Below are 14,526 nucleotides of genomic sequence, written 5' to 3'. Positions count from 1 at the left end.
GATAAGCAGTCCTGGACACACACACACACAAGTCTATTACGCCCGGTAGGCCAACGCCCAAAGGGCTCTGAAGCTAAGATTACATACATCTCTCTCATTATTGCCGCGTTCTCGCAGTCCTGGACACTTGACGGAACTTGCCTAGCTTCGGTCCAATTCGAATGATCTGCGTGGTCGCTTTGACCGCTTCGTGTCAATATTGGCCACTAGTTAGTTTTAGCTTTGTCGTTAGCTCACATGACATTACAGCGAAGCACACTACTAAGGGGGTTCAATCTCACCCCCGGGTCGCTGAGAAGCAAAGTGCGCTTTGATTTGCAAATTACTGAGGGGTACTTTGATTTTAGTGTATTTTTGGTGTAAACATAAGTAGATTCGGTAATCACATATTGACTGTTTATCTGAATTGCAAAGAGCCCACTTTTCTTTGCGACTCAACATGTCGCACTTAGCGTGCTTAAAGGGTTAAAGTGAATGTAATGAGCAGCAGCAAATGTGTTGATTGATTCTTCTCTTAAGTTGTCTCTTGTGCGGGGTATTCCATTCCGCAGAGTTAAAGTACACGGCGTCGTCTAGGCGCACAGGACCTGTGTGCTCGGGGCACAGCCCCCCCCTAACCAATAGGCCAGTGGTAGTTTGGGCCAAACTACCAACCTCGGAAAACGGCACGGGCCAATGGGGGTGCGGGGAGACCCTGTCGGGTGGGTCGGGGCTGATGACAGGGGGGGCCAAACTACCAACCCCAAACTACCAACCACACAAGCAGCCAATCACAGACTCTCAATTAACCCCAAGTCTCCACTTTGGTCCTTAGGGTAAACCAGGACAGGAAACAAGAAAACAGAAAAAGCGAAGTAAGAGAAGAGAGATAAGAAAAAAAGGAAGAGGCTGGGATGGTCTGCCTGTCTATCCATCTATCCATTTATCTACGCTACCTCTCTCTCTCTCTCTCTCTATCCATCTCAATTCAGAAAGGCCATAACCAATCAGCTCAACTTATCCAACCACACATACAACCCAACCAATTAATCATGGCTGCGACAGCCCAACAACACCTACCAGACTTACCACCCAGCAATACTAATAGTAATACCCAGGCAACAGGGAGAAGAACAGAAGGGTCAGGAAGAGGAGAGGGCGAAGGAAGGTGGCTTCTTTATAATGAAGAATATCAGTCACTGATCTGTGCCTTCCACGGCTATGCAGTCCGCTTCCGTAACCTAGAAGGCCATCTAAAGGATCGTCACCCAGATCTCAGCCATCAAGTCCGCAGCGATCTCATCCGCCGTCATAAGGGCCTACTACCAACGCTACTAGAAGAGGGACCAAGGGAGGATCAACTGGCCCGGCATGGCTCATCTAACCCGGCCGAGCCCGTCGAGGGTCCCCCCATCCACCGGGGTTTCGCATGTACCTGGCCGGGCTGCGGGTACCTCACGCCGAGCTGGAAGTGCCTACGCGTGCACCTCAACGACGAGCACAACGCCAAGGCAGCCCAGAGGAAGACCCAGGCGGACCTCTGGGCCGCCGTGCATCTACAGACGTTCTTTACCGGTCCGAAGAGGGCGATCCGTTACTTTTGCGTTCGCGAAGTGGGAAGAGGGGAAGGAGAGAGGGAGGAAAGGGGGGGAAGTGAAAGAAGAAGGAGAAGAGGAAGAGGAGCGACGACGGTTACCCAGCCAGAAGACCAGATGACGATCACCCACATCACCAAAGGATGGTCACTACAGCAGGAGGAACAAGAAGAGATGCAGAAGGTCATGGACGAAGGTATCTTGAGGCACGAGACGACCAACTGGCTGAAGCGGACCGGCTGGTCGGCCCACTTTACCGGCAGGAACCTGATGGATATCCAGGCCTGTAGTAAGATGCCCGGCCGAGGTAACGAGGGCAATGACGAGGTGCTGCGGCATATGAACGAAGTTCTAGATCGACTCTTCTTTGACCGCTGCATCGGCGGACTGAAGAGCATGCCCCTGATGACCCGACTGCTGCTAGCCAGCCCACACCCTCACGACGCCCACAGCCGACCGTTCGGGCCGCTGCAGGAGAAGACCAGTATGGACCGGTATCTGGTCTACATAAAACGATTTCTATGCTACTGCCTCAATGTATTGTCGCTAGAAGAAGAGGTACTCCTGGCCGACCACGGCTTTCGCTTTACGCCAGCGCAAAGGGCCAGCCTCGAGACGCTCTGGGCCCATCTGCAAGGGGAGGCATCAGAGTCAGAGTCAGAGTCAGAGTCAGAAGGGGAGGTCGAGGGGGGCAGGCCATTACACAGCCACCGCCGTCGCCGCAGCCATGATGGCCTTAACAGCAAGAACGGCCTACAAGAGCGGATACTACAGGTATTGGCGGGCTTCTGGACGCAGCGGCTCCCTGGAGACCCTTTCGATAGCCCGCTGTGGCACTTCGTCGGCGTGCTAGGGATTGACGCCGAGACGGGGCAGCTGCGACCGGCCCACCTGTTCACCTACGTGCTCGCCGGTCTCGTCTTCACAGGACGGGCGCTGCTGGGGGAGTGGGCCATACCTACCCGGGAGCGGGACGGCATGGAAGACCTCATCCAACGATTCGCCCAGGTCCGGGACGTATGGCTCTGCAAGGCCACATACTCACCTATGGGTTATATACTTAGCTTGCTCTTATTCGGGAAGAAGATTGCAAGGGAGACAGGGAGCAGGCTTATGGTATCCTGGAGTAAGCAAGGTGAGATGATGTACTTTATGGGCAGGCCTATCCTGATGGATAAACTCCGGACCATGGTAGCCATGATGACGGTCGATGCCGAGGATCTCCTCTGGGGTCAGCTGATGTTTAAGGAGGGTGATGATAAGCGCTTTGTGATCCCCCTGGCCGGTATCGAGGACGATCTCACGCAGACAAGGCGGGGGCAATCCTTCATCCATCGTAACGGTCTCGCCGGTAAGGAGGTCGAGATGCTGAAGGACCTTATTGCGAGCTCCCGGAAGACCGACCTCCTTGATCAGACGGGTGAGTGGAAGTGGGCGGGTATCAGGAAGTACCTCAAGCTGGTTAAGAAGTTCGAGGAGTTCATGCTACTCCTCGCCCACATCACGGGAGGTCAGCCTAGCCGAGGGGAGGAGATCACAGGGCTACGCCTCATCAACGGCATCAATAGGGATAACAAAAAAGGTAAAAGTAGCTACTAGCCGGTGGTGTGAGGGTTGGTTGGGTGGTTCCATAGGGTACAGTGCGACACAGTGCCGTTTCAGACGGACCGGGTCAGAGTTCGGGGTTAGGGGCAAAGTTAAGGTCAGGAGAAAGGGGGGAGAGGCAGAGAGAGAGGAAGGGTTGTAAAAGGTAAAAGAAGTACGTGGTAGTAGGTAACGGCTGACGTGAGAGTTGTGTGAAGTGAGTAAAAAGACGGTAGGAGTGGTGTAAGTTGGGTGGGTAGGTGAACGGCTGGATGTGCGTAAGCGCGTGTTTAGCACTCGGCAGAGGCGCGGCAGCGCTAGGGTTAGGGTAAAGGCTAAGGGCAGAGTAAAGGCTAAGGGCAGAGTTGTTACGACCCAACTAATCTCCACCCACGTGAGATAACATACCCCACGTTTTCCACCACTTAGAATAGACCTACCCTATACAAGTCGAACGGACCCCATTCGACTTGCATGACGAACAGAGTCGAACCAACCTCGTTCGCCTTGCATGCCTGTCGAACAGAGTCGAACCGACCTCGTTCGACCTGCATAACCTCATGTATATATACATTTCAGTAGTACTAGCTAGCACAGTTAGCCCACCAGCTATGAACAAAACTTCTTTACCTGAATACGCCTTACCCGCACTATTCACTATTAAGAGACGTGACACTTCGCAACCGCTCAGTGACAACGCCCTACACATCTGCCAACATAAACCTAGTACGGACTAGTTTATCCCTTGGGAATCACAACCGTCACAAGGGACCTTACATCCTGGTCTTTTGCCGTATAGCGCAGCGGGTAAGGCCCTGAATTCATCCAGGGACCCTGGCCGTGACATCCTCTGCGTTGCGCTAACCCCAAGTCGGCGCTAGCTAACCTCAAGTGTGGGGTTGGGGTTATTTTTAACCAATTAGCTACTCGATCGAGCCTCAGACGATCCAGCCTAAAAGTTTAAGCGAACATCTCCATTTTGGTGAGCGATTCATGATGAATCGCCTCTTAATAGTACCTAGGGCCAGGGGAGATATGGAGAGCATGTGAGGAAGATAGTAAGGAGCAGCAGGCATTGTATTCAGCTCTATAGCCGTAGAGGTAGTAGAATTTGTTACACCCGGGAGAACAGCCTCATAAGGTCATTTCATATACCAACCTGGCCGCGATCCCTCCGCATCAATCCGGTCTGCACAAACCCAGGGTTCAAATCCACGACACTACACTAGCACTTCTGGTGGATTTAGGATCACATAGCGATCCGTGCACGAGGGCACGGATATTATTGCGCCACGTGCAACCCCTGTTTCCACTACACTGAGCCCAGATGTGTCGTGGATTTGAACCCTGCACAAACCCATAGCCATTTCTCGTTGTAGTTGGTAGTTGTCGTAGTGTTAGCCATCGACGCTTACATAATGCCCACGGGTACCCGTGTCCCTATGGGGCCCCGTCTGAGCGCGTCCGATGACTAAGACGCATGGAACAAAAATTTCCCGGCAGTAACTCAGCCAGGCGACTGGGTTGCTGGCCAGAATCCTTTCTACACAAAGGAACATGCGACAAACGCGACTTCTTGTTCCCATCCACCATGGGGAATCAACCACAGTCTAAGATCATCGAGGATAACCCTATTGGGAATGGCATTGATGCCTTTCGCGGTTCTTTCAGTTCGATATGCGAAAGGGCGCATCTCTCCTGCATTCCAGATGCCCTAGACCAGCTTGAACATGAAGGTACGGCGGAACAATTTCCTTGAGGCACTCGTCTAACCAGTATAAAGATGTGCAGGATCTCGCGTCCAGTCTTCTATCAGCGATTCAAATTCTTCCTGCCACCCGCCTCTTGCCTTCGAAGACAGGTCGTGGCACCCTCCGAAGCGATCTCCTAAGACTTGTTTCTACTGCCGCCTCTGCCGACTTTGACTTCGATCGCGTCAAACCTCTCCTGAAATCAGCCCTCGTCGATGAACCAGACGATGCCCTAATCTGGGATGAACTCTACAACGCTGTCACCGAATCCACCCCGCCTCCCCGACAGGTAGCTTCTTCCATCCAACAGACTCCATGGCTGCGCAATACCAGCAGCTTCGCGAACTCGTCCGAGCATCGCAAATATGTGGACGATGTGCTGAAGGAGGAGCTTGGCCCTATGTATGTCGGGCTCCGCAATTTTCACAGCACATACTTTGGGGGCGTGGCCGACCTTCAGACAGCGGCCCAGGCGTTCTTCGAGCAATGCCTCGAAGGTAGTGATCCACTCTTTGAAGACGGTTGGAAGGGATGGCCTAAAGATGCGAACCAGGATGATGTGCTGAGCTGGTTTGCTGACTTCAGCGAGAAACTGACGACATTTGCAGACGGCCAAAAGTCCATTTCGACGCATCAACATCGACGAAGGCCATTGGCAAAGCCTAACGAACCCATTGACGGCTCTGTGGGGAAGCGAAAAATAGACGTTGGGTTTGTGAATGATCCTCAAGCTGGGAAGGACTCAAGGTGCCACTGGTCCCAGATCCTTGTGCCAGGAGAGCTCAAGAGCAACCCTTCGGCCGATAAAGCTTCAGAGGCCTGGCTTGATCTTGGGAGGTACGCGAGGGAAGTGCTCGCTGCGCAGGACACCCGCCGCTTCGTCTTGGGCTTCACTATCTGTGGATCTCTCATGAGAGTTTGGGTGTTTGATCGACTCGGGGGGATCGCATCCGAACAGTTCAACATCAATGACGATGGGCTCCAGTTTGTGTTCACAATTCTTGGCTTTCTTTGGATGAACGAGGAGGAACTTGGATTTGATCCGACAATCAAGTCGGAAAACCAGGAGCGATTCATCGAGATCAACCGGAACGGTTCGACTGAGCGAATTATCATCGACCAGGTGATGCAGCGCGCCCGCTGCATAGCTGGTCGAGCAACGACATGTTGGAAAGCTCACCCCGAAAGGCAGCCAAAGATGCTGCTTGTGATTAAGGATTCATGGCAATACCCAGAGCGCGATGAGGAAGGCGACCTGTTACGTGAAGCGACTAATAAGGGAGTCATTAATGTGGCTCGATATTATCACCATGAGGTAGTCCAGATACGTGGAATGGATGACGATATTCAAAACAATACTCGGCGTGGTCTGGATATCAGGACAGCTGCGAACTATCGCCTGCCGCGCCCTATGCCGCGGAATAACATTGCATCTGGCGTATCAAGGGAAGGGCGCACCAGCACCAGCACCAACAGGAAGCGATCATCTAGTCAAACTGGCGCCGATCTTCCTTCTAGCAAGCGATCCTGTTCCGCGTCTTCAACAAAAGCCCCTGGTACACCACAAAATCGGGTACACCGGCGTGTCATTATCCGAGATTATGGGATTCCCATTTACAAAGCGAGCTCTCGATCGGCTCTGCTTGCTGCGTTCGAGCGCTGCATCGAGGGACATGAGTCTCTGCACAAAACAGGTCATCTCCACCGTGACATTTCGATCAACAATCTCATGGTGAATGAAGACGATGATAACCCCTCATGGCCTTCTTTTTTGATCGACCTTGACCTGGCTGTAAAAAAGTCACGGGAAGCTGCGTCAGGAGCAAAGGGGAAAACCGGAACACGCGCTTTCATGGCAATCGGGGCGCTACTAGGCGAGCAGCATTCTTTCATGCACGATCTCGAGTCATTTTTCTGGGTCTTGTTCTGGATATGCATTCACTACGACGGGCCAGGCCGTAGTAGAGCTGTTCCACGGTTTGAGAAGTGGAATTATGTCCAAGACACAGAGGAGTTAGCGGGAATGAAACTAGGCGTTGTGGCGAAGGAGGCGATCTTCATGAAGACAATATCCGATAATTTCACACCGTACTACAAGCCCTTTATCTCATTATTGAATAGCCTACGAAAAATTGTTTTTCCTCAGGATAAGCCGTGGGAACGGGAAGATGAGAATCTCTACTCTCGAATAAGAGACATTCTCCGGAAAGATTGGCAAGTTTAGAGTACTGATTCACGGAGGACGGAATAGCTAGCATCCGTATAAAGATTAACATAGGTTAACATATATGATAAGTGAGTGTGCCATCCAAGTGAGTGTGCCACTTTTTCCTCCTACACCTAACCTTCCAATTAATGAATTGATTTATCAACCACCACATATGTCAGACCCAAACTATAAGGCTAGTGTCACGGCCAGGGTCCCTGGATGCATTCAGGGCCTTACCCGCTGCGCTATACGGCAAAAGACTAGGATGCAAGGTCCCTGACCTTACACTGCATTCTCATATATATAGCTATAGCGCTCCCAGGATCAGGTTCAGGTTCGGGCTCAGACTCAGGCTGTGACAAGACGCTTATGTGTTTGCCTATCGCTCCAGGTTAACAACCTTCACTTCAGTGCATAGTTAGCAGTATAGTTAATGATTTTGTAATTAATTCATGTCCTAGGAGCTTTACATATGTACAGGAAGATATTATTTAGGACAGAATGTATTTGAACAGAATAATATTTAAAGGGGAGGATAGTAGAACACATGTTTAAAAAGAAAAGAAAAGAAAAATAGAGTAACTAACTAGTTAACTACATATATATTGGATGATGCATTCAGTGAAGTAAATAGTGCAAAATACCGTATACGATATTTTTTCAGCGCCACACTGCACTGGATTGTTTAGGAATTCGGTGCACTGCACGGCATACGGTATTCCACTATATTTAAGTAATATCGTATCGTAATATCATATCGCACGGCGTGCGAAGAGCCACATGGCCTAAGCATGAAACTAACCAAATCGAGTAAGGCTGAGCTTCAAGATCGTCCCGCGGACCGTAACAAGATGAAGCTATTCAGAGCCAACATATAAGATTATACTATTGCCAGATAACGAGAACGATCGGGAAAACGTTTTCCTAGATCCCGCTCGCGTATTTTAAGGGTTTGCTTAAGCTACATAGTTGACCAATTTAACGTCACTCCTATTGCTTAGGTGTGAGAATGAAGTAGATCTAGAGGTCAAAAGAAAACTCCACAGATCCAAGCATTGTGAGTTTGAATTGCTTGCATACTATCTATTGCTCGTAATATCAGGTATAATGTTAGAAGTCCCCTTCTGTTCACCTTCTCCAATGATAGCTGTATCTAAGACAAGCTCAGCATCGTCAACCCAAGCCAAGTTGTGAGTCTTCGACCAGGACTTTATGCATTCAATTGCCTCAATTATATCAATCCCTAACCTGTTCCTGCGATCTTGGAGGGTGATTTTTGTATCGGAGAAGAGACGTTCTGGCTCAGCAGACATCGCAGGAATTGACAAAAGATCCAGCGCCATTTTGGAAAGGTTTGGATAGAGCGTTTGTTGTGTATCCTCAAGCCACCACCTTCGTACATCCTTGACTTTGATTCTTGGGGCTGATATATAGTTCTGATACTCGTCGAATAGGGTAGGAAGCTCGGAATCCTCATGTTCGTCTTCCCATGCCAGAAACGAGTTCTTCGCTAGTGGCTTTTCAACCAAGGACTGGGCTGACGACTCCGCTGACTTGGCGACTGGTGCGTAACGAGACTTCCAGAGATCTTCTACGGCAGTCTTATTGCTCTCAATCCACTCAGGATGTTCTTCCCAGGCGGTGTCAAAGTAGTGCCACTTACGATGAGGGCTGAGGACAATAGCTCCAACATAAGCAGATGACCGCTCTGTAAGAGTGTAATATGCGTCGAGTTTCGCCCATCCAGCATCAATACAAGGCGCCATAAAAGCGACATCTGCGTACTCGATTTGTGCAGCCTCAAATTTGCTAAGCAGGAAGTCCATTATGGGTAGCGTTCGATCGATTGCATGCGCGTGACCTTCTGCAGCCTTGGTGGCATCGGTGAATGATTTGAGGAAGTTGCAAATTTTTTCAGCTCAGCCCAGTCTTGTTCGGAAACTAGAGACTATTAGTGTTGTCCTCTCAATTGGGTATATAACATACGCGAATCAAGCTTAAGGTCCTTCTCCTTTGAGCAATAGTAATCAATTTGATCAGCGAGCTCAATGGCTCTCTCAATCATGTAGTACTTTGAGTTCCATCTTGTATCGTTGTCACGAAGAAGACCCTTTTCCTCACTGATCTCTTTAAACCTCTGTATCCGTTGTGGACTACATCGGATAAAGACAACGATGTTGTGGAGCTTGCCAAGAGGACCAGCCTTCCTCCACTTCAATATATCAGCGTCTGAAGGCTTGATATATTCGTTCGTAGTATCCTTTTTAACCTGATTTTTCGTAGGGGCTTCGCCGGGTGCGGTTTTTGGGAACATGAACGCATGCGCTGCTAGATTAATGGTATGACCGTTACAACGAAGGCGGTGATGTTTCGCGTCGTATATGATATTGTGCCTCTCATTCAACACTATTAATCCTTAGTATTGTTCTCTCAATAAATGGATAGAGACGTACATTTCTGTAGAGAGTTCATCAACGTATCATTCGAGTCTGCATTGTCTGAAACAAAGTATCCAATCTGGGTGACAATTCCGTAGTCCTCGACGACATTCATCACAATATGGGCCTGATTCTCTCCTGAATGCCTGCCATGTACCTCTCGTAAAGCAACACAATATGAAACCAGCTCGCCATTACTATCAATGAAGTGTGCAACAATACCAAGGATACCAAGCTTATTTGGAGAGGACCATATATCGATGGTGAAGTGTATTCTTGAGATAGCTGATTGGAGAACTTGTCGTATACGTCGTTTTTGCGTCCCAAACGTTCGCACCACCCACTCGCGAATCGTTTGATGTGATGTAGGTAAAATCGAGAGAACTCCAGGATTGAGGAATTTGAGCAAGCTAAAAGGGCATAAGATTAGTATATGAACCATTAATATTAAGTATGTTAGAGCACTTACGCTCGAAAGCTTTCTCTTGTTGGCATACGAAGTGCAATCCCGCAGTCTGCAATCCACTCTACATACAGTTGCTCAAATTTATCAGCGTCAAGATCTGTCGTTTCGTCATCGTGTCGACGGCGTTTGAGGGGATTCGTGTTCTGAGACATCCGTGAGAAGGCTTCCTCAAGGTGATTCCGTGTTTTAGCAGCCCTTTCTTCATTAGGCGTTAATATATGGAGAGTAGTGTGAGATTTAAGGTGCTTGTAGATGTGTGCCGTGCCTCCATTTTCGAGATATTCGGCAGGCTTCCCTTTACAGTACTTGCAACGCCATATAATCTGACCTTCCGTATTACGGACGATCTGATTCCTTCCAAAGGGCGTATGATCCCATATCTTCGACGTACGCTTCTTCTTCTTAAATCGAGAGGCTAACAACGGTGAAATAGATGTCTCTCCGACATCAGAATCTCCGTTGTCGCTGATAACCGACGAATCAGGGGCTAGGGAAGTCTGGGATGATGTAGCCGTGAAGGAAACGCTAATGCCTGGGCGCTGAGAAGTCATTATTTCGTAGAATAAGACTTGTTGATGAAGTAGGGAAAGATTCAGGAGCTGACACGCTTCGTGTAAGGGGCAAAGGCCTTATTCGTTCAGAAGTGTTCTTGGGAACCAACAAATTGATTATATTAAAGAAAAGAAGAACTGGAAGCTCTCAGAGAGCTGTCGAGCTTGTTACATACTCAAACACTTAGGAGTTTGTAGCGAGGCCATTATTTGGTGGTGTTATTACTATCGGCATCAGCCGAGTGCAGATCAACGTCCTAACCAGGTTACACTTCATTAGTAAAAAGTTCTGTAAATTGGGATCTTCATACTGCTTCATATATGGGGAGAGACCTCATATTGATCTAATTACATAGTATTTGTACTATATTTGATATCATATTTATACGATATTTGAACGACCATGCACTGTACTACACGGTTTCCGGTGTTGCTTGCACTGCACGGTATTTTTATACCGTGCAGGCAATACGATATTGAATATGATATCGTCTTATTTACGGCCACACTATTTACTTCACTGGATGCATTACGTGGCTCAGAAACGCCTTTTCCCTGTTACCTTAGACCTGGCCTTTTTCTTTCCAATTTCCCTTTTATTCCTTTTTCGAAACTCGTCAACTTTTCTCTGGTGATTTTGCGTTAAGAAGACACTATGCTCAGGATGTCGCTCGAGCAAGGTGTTTAGCTTCTGATTATCGTTGTTGACGAGAATCATAAGCCTGTCCGCCTCTTTCTGGTCCCTCATACTAGGTATCCGTCTTCTCGACCCTATCGGTCTCATTTCATGGAACCAATCCAGCAGACACTTCAGGCGTCTCATAAATCTACAAAAGAAACATCTAGTCGAGCGTCTTCTCCAACTCGAGATTTCAAGTAACCACGGCGGTCCAACTCTCATTTTCCGATCGAGAGACAGCAAGTTCGATCCTGATTGGCAAGACGCAGCTTGGGAATCAATGCGTTGGGCTTGCACCGAGTGCCTTCGTCTTCTTCCTCACAAATGCTTTGATAACCATTCCTTACTACGGCTAGGGTTCTGGAAGCCTCTTCCGGACTCTGATGCTGCTCGCATGATCACTACCTGGGAAAGCAGCCCTGTGTGGCGGCCTCAGCATCGACTGATGCGAGGCTCTGAGGCATATCGTTTGGAGAAAAGCAGACGGGTGCTTTACCTTTCCGCGGTGACAAAATGTGTCATGTGTGATGTCCAGGGGAATCCGGCTGAGCACTTGGACGTTTTAAACGTGTTAGGCTTGGTTGGGTTTGAAAGGCTCTTTGAGAAAGAGTTTCGCGATATGGACGATGACGAACAACTGGAGCTGTTTGATGAAATGGCGCTGTCCATTGAGAACGAAGAATGTGGCAAGAAGAGATATCTTCGGAACTGTAATGAGTGTCGGTTCCGCAAGAGCCTCTTCTCTTATACTCGGTTTGCGGGCAATCGTGGCAGTCAACACTTTCCCATCGTCCCGTCTCGGCAAGTCTCTTTTGCGACAGATCTAGATCGTCATTTCCCAGGATTCTTGAGTACATTGAGAAGCAAGAAACCGTCCGCCCGAAATACCAACGGCACTGGACGTCTGTATCCGATGTACATGGCACGGTGCCCCGGATGCGAGAGCTGGCAAGAGATTCGGTCTTTTCGCAAAGAAGGGCTCCATAATGGATGGAGGTACAGTCTCCACGGGGAAACTGAGTCGCTGGGCCAAGATCGGGACAGGATGTGCTGCAACAGGTGCTTCGTTGACACCATTGGCCGAGGAGAACTCGCTGAGTATCTGAAGAAATGGATTGTGGGATTGCTTGACGAGAAACTCGGTTTCTTTTCATCACTCTTGTGCCAACTATTCAATTCCCAACACTTCACGCCCGTTGGCCACCTCCCAGAAGCTGAAGCTAGGGAGTGGAGAGCACTCCTTGAGCAGACGCCGTGGTTTAACGCAGGCAACAACTCGAACTTTTCACGCGAAGCTCTTGACCTTATCAACACCCGTCGCAGACAATGGAAAGAGCTGTTGGATCGAGCGAAAGAGAGCAATGCTGAAAATTCGCTGCCCCAGATTCTTGATGACCTTTACAACAAGTGGATCCGTCATTCAGATACCGTTGAAAGCAGATGGAAGTGGTTGATGGGTTGCAAGGAGGAGATTGAAGGTTACCCCGAGCTTTTGGTTAATTGGGCTCTTGACCGAGACGGGGCTGCATTTACGTAGACTAGAATAGTTCTTTCTACAGACCATTCTCGCGTTCGAATACAAAAGTCGAAGACGAGTTGGATGAGCAGTTTATATCAGGTTGTAGCTATGATGCATTCAGTCTTTTCGGGAACTGAATCTCTATCTGTGAGCCAGATGTGTTATTTGCAGTTGAGACTTGTGGCCGAGGGTTTAATTCAGCAACGAACTTGGTCTCTATCGGGGAGCTTCGGGAAAGTTCAATGTGAACTGCAATTGTTCATGTGCTATAGATTAAATACTATGGACTGCCCCCATCCACGCTCGCTAAATATCTATCTTGCCACTACGGTCTTGGGAAGTCTGCAAGTTTCAGCCCTGTAATTTCATTTTCAGCTGCCATGACCAAGGGCTCGATAAGGTCCTTCAAGCGACAATTATGTTTAACAATAATTGCGGGCTGTTCTTGGTTCTCAGCCGCTGAAGTATTAGTTCCAACTTTGGAATTAGCATTCCCAAACAAGCCACCGCTTGCAGGGCTCTGAGATGCAGTAGACGAACCAAACAGACCAACAGTAGGCTGAGGAGGGGCACCGAGCTGGCGAGGTGGAGGACTGTTGGTGGTCTGAGAAAAAGCCGATGGCCCAAAAAGGCCGGAGGGCTGAGGCGATGATACAGAGGCATTATTAGTCCCAGGCTGTGTAGACTTCGATTGACCCCCGAAAAAACCTCCAGGCACGACAACCGTAGATGAAGTCTCAATATTCCATTTGCTGGAATACATCGCGACAGGGCCTTGGTTTGGTGGTCCGAAATAGGCTGGCGACTGAACAGTTGCCAAAGATTCGAGAAGAGAGTCAAGAGATAGCTTCGAGAATGGAGACGACGGGCGGGGATATAGACCCAGCTTCTTCCTCGCTTGTGATAGACTCCCCAGCCGTAAAGCTTGACATGCGGGATTACATCCCGCGCTTCCATCAAGGATCCAGTCGTAGAGCTTGTCTAAACCATCCAAGAGATGCTCGAAAATCTGGGTCCTAGTGTTTTCAATTTGACCTAATCTTTAGTTAGTGTCATTCGTTTATGTTCACTTGCGACGTACTCGAAACATCTACCCGGATCGGCAACCCGAATGTTGATGGAACATCGTCACTGTGTCTTATAGCCAACTTGGTGTAGTTCTCGAAGAGCGAAGCATGCTCGAAAACGAAAGATGAGAGGATCAGCTGAGCCAATTCTTTCCCTCTGGCCTTTTTTCTCGCGCTGGGCCAGCACAAGAGCCAGCTTTCGCTGAAATATGCTACGGCCTCGTGGCATTGTAGATCATCAACGATGGTCGCAATGTCAGCTAGGAGATCGAGCTTCATGTCGCGGGGAATCCCACGTGTTTTGCCATGAATAATCTTCAAGACGAGGGAAAATGCTTCATGATTAAAGATTGCTTCGAATTTCCAGTGATAGAGACCATCTGACTCGACCGAAGCCTCTTTGAATTGACTTGAGAAGAGCCTTGCTGCCCGACGAGAGGCAAGGGTCAGGTGTTTCTTGGAACAAAGGAAGTGCTTCTCATCGGGAGAGTTTGGGGCCTCAGATTGAGTAGAAGTCGGCTTAACTGGAACGATGACGAGAGTGTCACCCTCAGGGTCGATCTCAATACGGGTGATTGACATGTTGATTGAGTGACTGAACGTGAAGATTGAGTTATTGTCTCAGCTTTTGATCCCCGCAAACCCAGTTCTTGTTGCTAATTTAAGGTCGGCCTGCCAACCAGATAAG

The 14,526-nt window shown here is 49.0% G+C and overlaps 4 protein-coding genes across 4 annotated transcripts; 3 read left to right on the top strand and 1 right to left on the bottom strand.

Moving 5' to 3' along the window:
* Positions 1 to 1,691: 1,691 nt before the first annotated feature.
* FPOAC1_013498 (uncharacterized protein) lies at positions 1,692 to 3,173 on the top strand (the record flags this gene model as incomplete). Its single annotated transcript, XM_044857839.1, has 1 exon — positions 1,692 to 3,173. The coding sequence occupies one exon, from the start codon at positions 1,692 to 1,694 to the stop codon at positions 3,171 to 3,173; it is 1,482 nt and encodes a 493-aa protein (XP_044701221.1).
* Positions 3,174 to 4,749: 1,576 nt separating this feature from the next.
* Positions 4,750 to 7,133, top strand: FPOAC1_013497 (uncharacterized protein; the record flags this gene model as incomplete). Its single annotated transcript, XM_044857838.1, has 2 exons — positions 4,750 to 4,894; positions 4,942 to 7,133. The coding sequence occupies 2 exons, from the start codon at positions 4,750 to 4,752 to the stop codon at positions 7,131 to 7,133; spliced, it is 2,337 nt and encodes a 778-aa protein (XP_044701220.1).
* Positions 7,134 to 11,237: 4,104 nt separating this feature from the next.
* Positions 11,238 to 12,789, top strand: FPOAC1_013496 (uncharacterized protein; the record flags this gene model as incomplete). Its single annotated transcript, XM_044857837.1, has 2 exons — positions 11,238 to 11,253; positions 11,327 to 12,789. 2 exons carry the CDS (start codon positions 11,238 to 11,240, stop codon positions 12,787 to 12,789), a joined length of 1,479 nt encoding a protein of 492 aa, XP_044701219.1.
* Positions 12,790 to 13,096: 307 nt separating this feature from the next.
* FPOAC1_013495 (uncharacterized protein) lies at positions 13,097 to 14,420 on the bottom strand (the record flags this gene model as incomplete). The annotated part of the gene is made up of 2 exons (XM_044857836.1): positions 13,097 to 13,806; positions 13,853 to 14,420. 2 exons carry the CDS (start codon positions 14,418 to 14,420, stop codon positions 13,097 to 13,099), a joined length of 1,278 nt encoding a protein of 425 aa, XP_044701218.1.
* Between the last annotated feature and the right edge of the window lie 106 nt (positions 14,421 to 14,526).

The sequence above is a fragment of the Fusarium poae genome (genome assembly GCF_019609905.1).
Source record: "Fusarium poae strain DAOMC 252244 chromosome Unknown contig_2, whole genome shotgun sequence".
NCBI classification, from domain to species: domain Eukaryota; kingdom Fungi; phylum Ascomycota; class Sordariomycetes; order Hypocreales; family Nectriaceae; genus Fusarium; species Fusarium poae.
Note: the sequence above shows the minus strand (reverse complement) of the source record. Positions and strands in the feature narration are given on the sequence as shown.